The 13,095-nt window shown below is 53.5% G+C and overlaps 1 protein-coding gene across 1 annotated transcript in view; it reads right to left on the reverse strand.

Annotated features, from left to right (window-relative positions):
- The window catches only part of AXIN1 (axin 1), an 80,602-nt gene that overhangs the window by 25,308 nt on the left and 42,199 nt on the right, over positions 1-13,095 (reverse strand). Inside the window, exons 2-4 of the mRNA XM_011966880.1 lie at positions 12,060-12,200; positions 9,030-9,126; positions 2,941-3,078 (exon numbers count right to left, since the gene is read on the reverse strand). Of these exons, the coding sequence (XP_011822270.1) occupies positions 2,941-3,078; positions 9,030-9,126; positions 12,060-12,200 (376 nt within the window). The remainder of the gene's footprint in view (positions 1-2,940; positions 3,079-9,029; positions 9,127-12,059; positions 12,201-13,095) is intronic.

Here is a 13,095-nt window from a genome sequence, read left to right on the forward strand (position 1 = left end):
GAAAAAACAAAACAAAGAAAAACAAAAATCTGGAGTTATTCCTTTTAGGGAAGGACCACCACTCCCGGGGCCTGGTGGCGCTGGACAGAGCCAGGACTCTGCCGTGCTCCCTGTTGCTGGGAGAGAGCCAGGACTCCATGGGGTGGGGAAGCCTTGAGAGTCAGAGGTGAGAGCCACACACTCAGCACCTGTGGCTACACCTGCCTTTAACATGTCCTGCCCAAGGTTGGGTGCAGTGGCTCATGCCTGAAATCCCAGTGCTTAGGGACGCTGAGGTAGGAGGATCACTTGAGCCCAGGAGTTCAAGACCAGTGTCGGCAATATAGCAAGATTCCATCTCTACAAAAATTTTTTTTAAAATAAGTCTCACTCAAAATGTGAACCTGCCCTACCAGAAGCACACACTGCGAATGGGTCAAGGCACAAAGATCAGCAGAAAATTACAGAGGCCAACACGGCAGCAAAACAGCAAAGACTTTCCTTTCCTACGTTTCTTTTGTGAGCATGTTTGTTTAAGGGCTGGTAACCTTCACCTGCCACCCAAATGATGATGCTGACGTCACAGCCCGTGGACCCGGGTGTGGCCTGCTGACGTTTCCGTATTTGTGGCAACTCTGTTCCCAATGTTTGGTTTTCAGACAACAGCCCAGTAAGGCCCCCAGGCAGGCCCCAACGCCGCTGACCTCACGTGCACACAGCCAGCCTCCCCAGGGCCACCCCAGGAAGCAAGGGAGCTGCTCCAGTGACCACCAGGTCTGCAAGGTGAGGCCTCACTCACCGCCACAGGAACCACATGGCACTGATGCTGGTCCTGCCAGCCCTGGCTAGGTTCGGGATCTTGGAGGACAAATTCCCTGAGTCCTTTCTTTGGGGGACTGTGGAGAAGGTGAACTCGGCACCTGCAGAGCCCTGGAGCTGGCACCACTCACACCTGTGCTCTACCCAGATGAGAGTGACCCTCAGACCCAGGGCCAGGGGAGACGAGAGGATGCAGCTCCACATGGTGGCAGAACAATTCACCAAGGATAAAAAATTGATGTGTGTGTGTGAGACATTTTCACACAAACCCCTTCATAGAGAGCTCCACCACCTGCAGCGACCACACCTGGTCCCCGACATGAATCTCAGCTACTCATTGAGCTGTGTAAGGTCTTCCCGCCATCTCAACACAGTGCCCGGCGCTTGGTTTCCAAGCTCAGTTACCAGCGGCACCCTGCATCCACCCTCATGGTGGCATCTCCAGGCTTCAGGGCACAGCTCACCCGGGTTGTGGGTGAAAGAGTGGGTGCACCAAGGGGTCTCCTGTGGTCTGAGGAGAGCTGAGGGTCTGCATTTTACATCACGGATCAGGTGAATGGAAATGCTCAGAAGTGTATACGTTTTCTAAGTATTCATATTCACGAATATTGAAAGAATGAAGGACCTCCCCCTCTCCACTTGATGGTGCCCATTTACCTCCCATAGGAATTAATCTGGCTAAGAGAAAAGCAACAGCTTTTTTTTTTTTTTGAGGCAGGTTGCTCTGTCACCCAGGCTGGAGTGCAGTGGCACAGCCTCGGCTCACTGTAGCCTTGACCTCCCGGGCTCAAGTGATCCTCCCAACTCAGCTTCCTGAATACCTGGGACCACAGGTGTGTGCTACTGTGCCCGGCTAATTTTGAAATTTTTTCTAGAGACAGGAATTTGCCACGTTGCCCAGGCTGGGTTCAAACTGCTTGGCTCAAGTGCTTCACTCGCCTCAGCCCCCCGCAGTGTTGGGGTCACTGGTGTGCACTGCCTGCCCAGCCCACAAGGGCAGCTCCGCAAGTGAGACATCCAGGTAGGAAGGGGTCTCCAGAGAAACTCCAGGCCGCCCGCGCACTGCAAGGAGCGCACACTGGGGTGGAGCCACAGAAGTTTGCGCCATTTGCAGTGGGGAGGAGCCTGGCCCCGCCTCTTCCTGGGTGGAACCTGGGATTCAATTTGCCAGGCAGGAAGCATACTAGCACAACTCTGGCTTTGTGGGAAGTTTTTTTTTTGAGGTAGAGTTTCACTTGTCACCCAGGCTGGAGTACAGTGGCTCAATCTCGGCACAGTGAAGCCTCCACCTCCCAGGTTCAAGTGATTCTCCAGCCTCAGCCTCCTGAGTAGTTGAGGTTACAGGCGCCTGCCACCACACCCGGCTAATTTTTGTATTTTTCATTAGAAATGGTGTTTCGCCATGTTGGCCAGGCTGGTCTGGAACTCCTGACCTCGGGTGATTCGCCTGCCTCAGCCTCCCAGAGTGTTGGCATTACAGGTGTGAGCCACCGTGCCTGTTTCCCTTTTTACCTTTTCACCCAATAAACTCTGTCCTTCTCACCCTTCAAATTGTCTGTGAGCCTAATTTTTCGTGGCCATGTGACAGGGACCTGTCTTTAGCTGAACTCAGCAAAGAGACCTACAACACAAGTGCCTAGAGGCTCGTGCACCATGGCCCTCAAGGAACCAAGAGTGACCAGGAGGTGGTGGAACTTCTCAGGCATCGCAGCCCCTGAGTGCACGTAGAAGAAAACCCCTGCATGCCACTAGCCCTTCCTGCTCTGCACATGCTCATCCCACTTGCCGGCCTCATGGGGTGAAGAAGTTGCAATCACCTGCTGCAGCCTCAGCTTGTGGCCCTGCTACCCACAAAGGACCAGGTACAGCAGGCAGCTGTGTCACCCCCGGCCCCTTCAATGCGGGTGACCAAGGTGTGTCTCTGGGCCTCTGAGGGTGGGATGGGGCCGCTGGACATCCCATCCTGAGCTGGGGCTCGGCTGCGGAGAAAGGGGCATGGGGGATTCAGCAGGGAGGCCTCATGGGTCAGCAGGCCTCGGCCAGCCCTGGGCATCCCCGCAAGGAATCGGGGCCAAAGCTGTCCTGATCATCAGGACATCCCAGCTGTAAGAGAACAGCAGGACACCACCGAGGCCCACTCACCATGCGCACGCGCTTCAGCCGCTCCTCCAGCTTCTCCTCGGCCTCCCGTGTGCGCTGCACGGCCTCCAGGCGGTGGATGAGCTCCTCAGCGAACTTCTGAGGTTCCACACGAACTTCCTTCGGCACCCGGTACGTGCGCTGCGAGGGAGAGGACTGTGAGGCATGGGGGTTGAAAGGTCACTGCCAAAACATTTCTTTGTGAAGGGAAAGGGCGTGTGCTAGCTCTGTTGTATTTTATTTTTTTATTTTTTTGAGACGAACTCTCACTCTGTCGCCTAGGCTGGAGTGCAATGGCACGATCTCAGCTCACTGCAACCTCTGCTTCCCGGGTTCAAGCGATTCTCCTGCCTCAGTCTCCCAAGTAGCTGAGACTACAGGTGCCCGCCACCGCACCTGTATTTTTGTATTCTTAGTAGGGATGAGGTTTTATCATTTTGGCCAGGCTGGTCTCCAACTCCTGACCTCAGGTGATCCGCCCGCCTCAGCTTCCCAAAGTGTTGGGATTACAGGTGTGAGCCACCAGGCCCAGCCTTTGTTGTATTTTAAAGCAAGAGTTTACTTTTTCCTCCTTTCAGTTGGGAATCAACTTCCTCACGGCCCCCCTTTTCCTGTCCGGCTAGTCTGTCCATCATTCCCCCACAGACCCAGGAGACAGGGCTGCTGCTTTCCAGCATCTCCCCACTACCAGATCAAGAGGCCTGAGCAGGGCAGCTTCAGGACACACAGCCAGCGCTCCCCATCCGCTTCAGAGAAACACTCGAGGAGGCGCCCGCAGCGGGTGTGAGCAGAAGACCCCCGAGGCCCCAGGGCAGGGAAGGACACACAGGATTTGGAGGACAGGGGAGGTCCGGGAAAGGCGGGCTTTCCTTTTTAAAAGAATGTAAAGGCCAGGTGGTGGCTCACGCCTATAGTCACAGCATTTTGGGAAGCAGAGGCGAGCAGATCACTTGAGGTCAGAAATTAGACACCAGCCTGGCCAACAAAGTGAGACCTCGTCTCTACAAAAAAAATTTTGTTTTAATTAGCCAGGTGTGGTGGCATCTGTGGTCCCGACTACTTGGGAGCTGAGGTGGGAGGATTGCGCAAGCCCTGGGAGATCAAGGCTGCAGTGAGCCGAGTTCACGCCACTGCCCTGCAGCCTGGGTGAGAGAGTGAGACCCCGTCTCAAAATAATAATAATAACGACAATATATCTGCAGTGTATTTTACAGTAATGCACCATATAGCTTTTTAAAAAAAATAGAGATGGGGGTCTTGCTTCCCAGGCTAGCCTCGAACTCCTCCCACCTTGGCCTCCCAAAGCACTGGATTACAGGTGTGAGCCACCATGCCTGGCGCTGTGTAACTTTTGAGGGTACTTCATTTTAAATTTCAAACTTCAAAACAGCTGCAAAAATAGAACAAGGAATTCCCGTCCACCTTCACTCAGATTCCCCAAGGGCTGACATTCTGCCATATAAGTACTTTATCATCCTCGCACGGGCAGGCACACACACACACACACAGGCACACACACAGGCACACACATGGGCAGGCACACGCCCAGGCACACACACACACACAGGCACACACACAGAGGCGCACACACATACAGGCACGCTCACTGCTCTGAACCAGTTAGAGTGTATTTAACAAAAGCAAGGTCGCTCTCATACCTAACCACAGTACAAATATAGATGGTTAAAAAAACTGACCCCGATACAGTAACATCATGTGGCAGATATGATTCCAATTTTGCCAGCTGCTCCAATAACATCCCTCACGGCAAAACATGCTTTAAAATCCAGGCTACCAGTGTCTAAGCCGTGGAGGGATGGAGCCAGGGACAGCTCCCCTGTGACTGCGAGCAGGGTGGCAGCAGGGAGGTGGGACCCTCCGTGTGTGTGGCCTTCCTGCCCTTCCGCCATGGGCTCTGGTGCAGTCCTGGCTCTGTGCACCCCAGTTTCTCATCTACACAATGAGACTAGAAACAGCACCTAACCCTCAGAACGATGGGGCGAGACGGGACACGGAAGCTATACAAAGGGCCTCCTCCGGGCTCAGATGCTCCACAGTAGACGGGGCTCAGAGAGAGGCTGGGCCTGGAACCACAGGCTTCACTTCAGGGAACATGGGAGTATGAAGGGGCCAAGGGCACGCCCAGGGCACTGGGTGATGTCTCAGAGCTAGGAGAAGTCACTGCTGGAGTCTCGGCCGTGCCCAGTGTCGGGAAGGGTCTGTCCCGGAGCCAAGGATGAATATCCAGTGCTTCTAGAAGACGATGAGGATGGCTGGGGCTGGCACCAGCAGGGACATGGGCCGGTGTGTCCAGATGTGTGGACAGCAGGGCATCCATACAGATGGCAAGGAACTAACAAGCCACCCTTTCCCGCTGCAGCCGGGGCCCGGAGGCTGGGGGGCCATGCTGGCTTTTCCGTGCCCAGTGCTGGGCAAGGCGCAAAGGCGGGAGTGGCACACACAGGACTGGGAGCTGCCAGTACTGCAGGGACCACAGCTGCTGTGTCTGCACATAGCCAGAGGCACAGACAGGAGCACTCATGGTCTGAACAGTCAGCACCACAGAGACCAAGAGCAGGACGAAAAGCCCATCATCAGGCCCAGACAGCAGCACGGCTGAGGGGCCAAGAGGAGTGCTCAGGCCGCCACGCGAGCTCCATAAAAAGACTCCAAGGGGGGCCGGGCGTGGTGGCTCACGCCTGTGATCCCAGCACTTTGGGAGGCCGAGGTGGGGGGACCACGAGGTCAGGAGATCAAGACCATCCTGGCTAACACATTGAAACCCCGTCTCTCCTAAAAATACAAAAAAATTAGCCGGGCGTGGTTGCGGGCGCCTGTAGTCCCAGCTACTCAGGAGGCTGAGGCCGGAGAATGGCGTGAACCTGGGATGCGGAGCTTGCAGTGAGCAGAGATCACACCCCTGCACTCCAGCCTGGGCGACAGAGGGAGACTCCGTCTCAAAAAATAAATAAATAAATAAAAATAAAAATAAAAAATAAGACTCCAGAGAGCAGCACAGCTGAGGGGCCAAGAGGAGCACTCAGGCCGCCACTCGAGTTCCATAAAAAGACTCCAGGTGGCCCTGCAGGCTGCGTCACCACGGTTCTGAGAACAGCAAAACTGTCAGAGTCATCACATTTACGAGAATGGCAACCTCTCCAGCTTTGGAGGAACAGAAAAAAATACCATAAAGGAAAAAGCCAAGTAAATGAAAACGTGAAACTTCAAAGTAATTACAAAGGCCAAAGATCACCAGGGATTCTGGGACCAGATGCGGCAAAGCCACGGCCCCCAACCTTTCGGCACCAGGGACCAGTTTCATGGAAGACAATTTTTCCACGGACAGCTGGGGGAGGGGAGGTTTCGGGATGAACCTGCTCCACCTCTCATGGTCAGGTGTTAAAAAGTCTCACACGGGGCATGCAGCCTGGACATCCATGGGTGCAGCCACAACAGGGTTCTGCTCCTATGAGCATCTAAGCTGCTCCTATCCTGCTGTGCCTGCTGCAGAACCATGGACCCACCAGAGAAACAGCATAGCTTTCGCAAAAGCAAGGCCCTCAACAGAGCAGAAGTGGGCAGTGCAGCCATGGCACGTCCTGCTAGCCCATCGGCTTCCTGGGCCTCCCCGCCTCGGCTCACCACCATCCTCAGGTGCAATTTCCCAGTAGCAGCAGTGAGCAGGCCCCGGGCAGCTGTGCTCGTGCTGTAGGTTTCTCACGTGGGCCTCTGGGTGAGGGACTGCCCACCGAAGGTTCCAACCACAGCCCCGCCTGACAGGCCACATGGACTCGATCCAGGTTCCTACAGAGCCTCTGATGAGGTCGTTTGCTGCAGGCTGTTCACACAGAAACCCACAGTGGCCCCCATCCCACCACACAAGGGCCCTCTGGTAGTGCGGCATGTGGCAGGGCCTGCTCCTGACTGTGCCTGCCGCCTCTGATGGCTTCATCTTCCCGGTGACTCAACTGTGACCCTCCAGGACCTGAGGGCTCTGTGCTTCCCTCAGTTCTGGAAGGTTCTGATGACACCAGGGACTCGCCATCGGCCTCCTCTTTTCTTTTTTTTTTTTTTTTTTTTTGGAGACGGAGTCTCGCTCTGTCGCCCAGGCTGGAGTGCAGTGGCCGGATCTCAGCTCACTGCAAGCTCCGCCTCCCGGGTTTACGCCATTCTCCTGCCTCAGCCTCCCGAGTAGCTGGGACTACAGGCGCCCGCCACCTCGCCCGGCTAGTTTTTTTGTATTTTTTAGTAGAGACGGGGTTTCACTGTGTTAGCCAGGATGGTCTCGATCTCCTGACCTCGTGATCCACCCGTCTTGGCCTCCCAAAGTGCTAGGATTACAGGCTTGAGCCACCGCGCCCGGCCCGGCCTCCTCTTTTCTCTGTGTTGCATCCTGAGAGGTCTTTTCAGGTCCACGTTCCAGGCACCAACGCACTCCTCAGCTTTTGTCCTTCCTGACCCTTCCAAGGGGAGGTTGTCTGCCTGACGCCCCCTCATTCAGAGTCCGTGACATGCACTTTCTACACATGAAGATTCTGACCAGCACCCCAAAATCGGGGCACCCCTGTGGACAGAAGCCTTCCACAGGTCTCAGCCCACTCAAGCCCCATCCTCAGGGGCACACAGGGCTGGCCTGGGCCTGTGGTCGCTCAGTTGTCTTGTCTCTCGGGCCTCCTTCATCAGGGCGGCTCTGCGGGTTCTGGACGTTTGGGATCTGTGACTTGAAAATCAGAGGCCGGTGGCTGTGCAGGAGCCGTGACCTCATGATAGCTTTCGGCCATGCCTGGCAGGCAGGGCCCCAGACCTTCCAGAGCACACGCACACACGCACGCACCCACACATGGCCTACAATATCATCTGCTTTTTGTTAAGTAGACACCATGAGCGCCTAGTTTTAGCCAAACCTGAGTCAAGGGTTGGCTGGCATCTTCTCAGAAGTGAGAAAAAACCAACATCCTTTCTTTTCAACCATAAAGAAATTCCTGACTTGGAAACTGATGTCTGCAGAAAATCTAAAAGGCTAAGAAATCCTGACCAAGATTTCAATGTCAATGTTGTCAATGCTCTCAAAATGCCTACTTCCCTGCACAGACACTCATATGGTCACGTGGTTCACCCTCAGGCACCGTGGCTAACAATGGGTTGAGAACACAGTTGAGGCCGGGCGCGGTGGCTCACACTGTAATCCCAGCCCTTTGGGAGGCCAAGATGGGCGGATCACGAGGTCAGGAGATTGAGATCACCCTGGCTAATACGATGAAACCCCATCTCTACTAAAAATACAAAAAAAGTAGCCGGGTGTGGTGGCGGGCGCCTGTAGTCCCAGCTACTCAGGAGGTTGAAGCAGGAGAATGACGTGAACCCAGGAGGCATAGCTTACAGTGAGAGCAAAACTCCCATCTCAAAAAAAGAAACAAAAAAACAAAAAAACACCGCTTTTCTCACCTTCTCATAAACATCCTTCCTGTTCAGTCAACCCATCAAAATAAGGACAGATCATTAACCTGTTCATCAACACACGAGTGCTCTGGAGACAGAGTCAGGCTGTGCTGGGCTCCAGCTGGCACTCAGCTCTGTGACCTGATGACCAGCCAAGCCCCCATGCCCGAGACTGGGCAAAGGCACCATTATTCTATCCAACAGCGAAAGCCAAGGCAGCTTTAAAATCAAGACGTTCACCCAGAGGTGACCCTCGTACAGCCACAAAAACACCAAGTTTTCCCCAAGCGCTGTGCAGGGGCCAGGTCTGGGCTCTGAGTCATGAGAAAGGCTCAGAGTTCTCCCCTTGAGGGGAAGCACCCAACTTCACAAGGCAAGACACTTCCTACCACCAGGGAGGGTGTGGCCTCAGGGCGTGGGGGCCCTCTTGAATGAACAGCTCCCTCTGGGCCCTAAATGCTGCCTGAGACTTGATGTTCCCGGCCGCCCTCAGGGACTGGCCACGTGCAGATGTTTCTGGGATCACACGCTTACGCCTAGAGGTAAGCCCGGCTCGTGGGAAGTCTGGCAAGTGCCTTTCCCACGCGCCAGTTCACCAGGCGCACGCTGAGCGGGGAGGACGATGGGCTGAGGGCCGCAGAACCAGTACTTACGGGAATGTGAGGGAGGGGCACCCGCCCGTTGACCTGCACGCTCTCCTGCATCTCCCTGCGGTGCTGCTTACGGATCCTGTACGGAGGGATCCCATCCCTGTCCAGGAGAAAGAGGCAGCCGTTAACTCAGAGAGGAGCAGGAGGGCCAGCACCGTGCCAGTAGGGCTGCCGGCCCCGACCGCCAGTCAGCAGGCAATGGTGATGACACCCGTGAGCCACCACCGAGACACGTGCACACGGGTGATGCAGGCACCCATATGTGTGCAGGGGAACACGTGCACACTCATGTACACACAAAGGTTCACATGTGACGGTAAAGCCCAGGTGCCCAGACACGCACCCTCCCAGCTGGTGTTTACTGGGCACCTCCATAAAGCCTCCTTGTGCCTGCCTGTTCTTTAGGGCCTGACAGCTGAGAGTGATTTCTACACACTTTTAAAGGGTAGGGGAAGAATCTGTGACAGGGACTGCATGTGGCTGCAAAGTCTCACATACTCACTGCCAGCCCTGCATGGGAAACGTTTGCTGGTCCCTGCTTGTGGCCTAGACCACGGTGCAGTGTGCCTGCCTTGGAGGGCATTGCTAAATGGACCAAAAACATTTCAAGGTTTGCACAGTGAGCAGCCAGGACAACCAGCGCCCCATGGAAAGGTAAGAGATGCCAAGGCTGCACACTCTGCTTCTCTCCAGGAGCTGGCAGGGCAGTGTGGTCTCTGAGGGAGGCACAAGGTAGCTCTTTCGCAACAGGTTTTTTTTTTTTTTTTTTTTTTGAGATGGAGTCTCTCGCTCTATTGCCCAGGCTGGAATGCAGTGGCGCGATCTCAGCTCACTGCAAGCTCTGCCTCCCAGGTTCACACCATTCTCCTGCCTCAGCCTCCCGAGTAGCTGGGACTACAGGTGCCCGCCACCTCGCCCGGCTAGTTTTTTGTATTTTTAGTAGAGACGGTGTTTCATTGTGTTAGCCAGGATGGTCTCGATCTCCTGACCTCGTGATTCGCCCGCCTCGGCCTCCCAAAGTGCTGGGATTACAGGCATGAGCCACCACGCCCGGCCCACAACACGTTTTCTTTATGAACCCTTTAGAAGATCATAAAAAACACATAAGTCAAATTATACATGGTCTGAAAAATGACCCCAGGGTTAAGATAACTCACTCACAACCATCCCTCAAGAAAGCCCTCGCCCTCTCCCCGCTATTAGAAAAGCTGCCTTCGGGCCAGGTGCAGTAGCTCACGCCTGTAATCCCAGCACTTTGGGAGGCTGAGATGGGCGGATCAAGAGGTAAGGAGATTGAGACCATCGTGGCTAACATGGTGAAACCCTGTCTACTAAAAATACAAAAAATTAGGTGAGTGTGGTGGCGGGCACCTGTATCCCAGCACTTTGGGAGCACTACTCGGGAGGCTGAGGCAGAAGAATGGTGTGAACCAGGGAAGCAGAGCTTGCAGAGAGCTGAGATCGCGCCACTGCACTCCAGCCTGGGCGACACAGCGAGACTCCGTTTCAAAAAAGAAAAAAGAAAGGAAAGAAAGGAAAGAAAGGAAAGAAAAGAAAAGAAAGAAAAGAGAAAGAAAGAAAGAAAGAAAGAAAGAAAGAAAGAAAGAAAGAAAGAAAGAAAGAAAGAAAGAAAGAAAGAAAGAAGGAAAGAGAGAGAGAGAGAGAGAAAGAAAGAAAGAAAGAAAGAAAGAAAAAGAAAGAAAGGAAAAGCCGCCTTCAGAAGCATGGCAGCTCCATGGATCCGTGCCGCACCCAGGGGCCTCCCAGAGCTGCCAGGAAACACAGGGCAACGTGAGAGAGCGCCCAACCCAGGGCTGCATGGCAGACACGGCACCTCCTGAGGCATCCTCAGCTGTCACAGCACCACTAAGTGCTGTGGGCAATGGTGAGCCAAGTCCAGGTCTGGCTTGGTCACGGTGGGCGTCAGGAACAAGCGAATCTACAACTCACCTAACACTTGCCTCGGGGGTTTGTTCAAGGGCCCTGAAGCCACCACTCTACTGGTTTCCCAGACGTGACACTTGGATGGGGAAATTTCACAGGCCTCTGTGCATAAGGCACTGTCCCCACATCTGTGTCCACAGCCCACAGCCTCTGGAGCGCCATGTGGAACAGTTGTGAGCTCGCCCCCAGCACAAAAGCAGAGTCCAGCTGCCCCACCGGAATGATGCTCTTCACCTGTCCACTTTTTACCTCTGATGTACTTTCAAGTATGTGTAGCAATTTTACATGCCAAATTGTTAAACACTTCAGTACAAACCAAGATGAACAGAATATCGAGGAAAAAAAATATCTATTTATTTTAGGTCCTCCCTTTAGGAAACATATGTCCCTTTTCTTAGAGAGAATTAGGAGACTTTTTGAGAAAACTGAGTTGGCAGGTTAATTTTTGTTGTAGTAACGCAGTTTTGGGGAAGAGGGAAACCAGATGCTAGGATGCGTGGTCTGCTCAGGCGCTCTGTGGGCTGCTCTGCACCCAACCATCTGGCCCAAGGCTTCAGGGCCATGGCAGGCACTGCTTCAACTCCAATAACTTCAAGTGAGGTGCTGCTAAAAGCAAGTCAACATTTTATTTTGAAGATTCAAAATTAAAAGAGGATGAAAGAAACCAGGAGAAGCCACACAGAGCAGCTCTGCCGGGAAGGGGCAGGGAGCTGCCCCCGCACCACCACAGTTACCTGGGGAAAAACGAAGGGGCCAAGACCTATGGCAATGTGGGCTGGCTGAATTTGGTTCAGAAATAAAATCTGACAACTTGTTCTGCTCATCTGAAATTCAGGTTTTGGAAAAATGTTTAAAGATAGGCAAATGAAAAGAACAAACCAGCCAGGCACAGTAGCTCATGCCTGTAATCCCAGCACTCGTGAGGCTAAACTGGGTGCACTGTTTGAGCCCTGTCTCTTATACACATCTAGATGTGTATAAGAGACAGGGGCGGGACTTACACGCTGCTGTCTGTGAGGGACAGGGGATCCGGGGCGGGACTTACACGCTGCTGTCTGTGAGGGACAGGGGATCCGGGGCGGGACTTACACGCTGCTGTCTGTGAGGGACAGGGTGTCTGCATCACTGGACAAGCTCTGCTGCTCGCTGTCGTTGGCACTGGTGGCCGGGGCCAGGGCGTAGCCGGCATTGACATAATAGGGGTTGACTGGCTCCCGCCAGGATCCATACCTGCGAACAAGCAAGCAGGGCACGTTAGTGACAGCCTGCCAAAACTCTCTCATCTTATTCCACATTTTCCTATTATCTGAATATCTCAATGTATTAATTTCAAACACAAGCAATTTGGAGAAAAACATGGAGCATGGATAAAAGACTAGCATCTCCACCTGTCCTCTCGTCCCTCTGTCCTTTCCAACAGGGTGCATTAAAGCCAGATCTCTCCCCTGATTTTAGGCGGAGGCTTTGGCGCACACACAGAGCATCCACACATGATCACTTGGGTTTGTTTTCCATGCACGGCACTAGAAATGGGACGCAGATGTTCTGCTCATTCCGAAGTGCGCGTCAGGAGAGGACAGGACGATGATCAGGACGAGGCCCTTGGGCTTCAGCTCAGACGTCTCTGCACCTGTGCCCAAGTCCAAGCACGGCTACGGGACTGATGTCAGGGCCGATATGTGATAGTATGTGTGGGTGGTGCCACCTCCTGTTCCCCTACCTAGAGCAGCGGTTCCTCCCCAGCTCCTGGGACAATTTACCTCATCTTGTTACCACAAAATTAGCCGGGAAATGACACCTTGTTTCAATCTGCATTTCCCTGATTAATGGTCAGACTGGCAGTTTAGGGTATGTGTCATTTAAACTTCTTCCTCTTTATCTGTTCATATGGTTTGCCATTTTCTATGGAGTGGATTATGAGTTTCTTGGTGATTTAAAGACGTCTTTAAATAGACTTGTTATTAATCTCTGGTTATATATGTGAAAAACATTTTCTCCCTAAACGTCATTTTTCTTTTCAACATTGCTCGTGTTGATTTTGGTCCAACAAAAGTTTTTCATTTCTATGAAATCAGACAGGCCGGGCGCAGTGGCTAATGCCTTTAATCCCAGCACTTTGGGAGGC

The sequence above is a fragment of the Mandrillus leucophaeus genome, unplaced genomic scaffold (assembly GCF_000951045.1).
Source record: "Mandrillus leucophaeus isolate KB7577 unplaced genomic scaffold, Mleu.le_1.0 Scaffold78, whole genome shotgun sequence".
Classification (NCBI taxonomy): Eukaryota; Metazoa; Chordata; class Mammalia; order Primates; family Cercopithecidae; genus Mandrillus; species Mandrillus leucophaeus.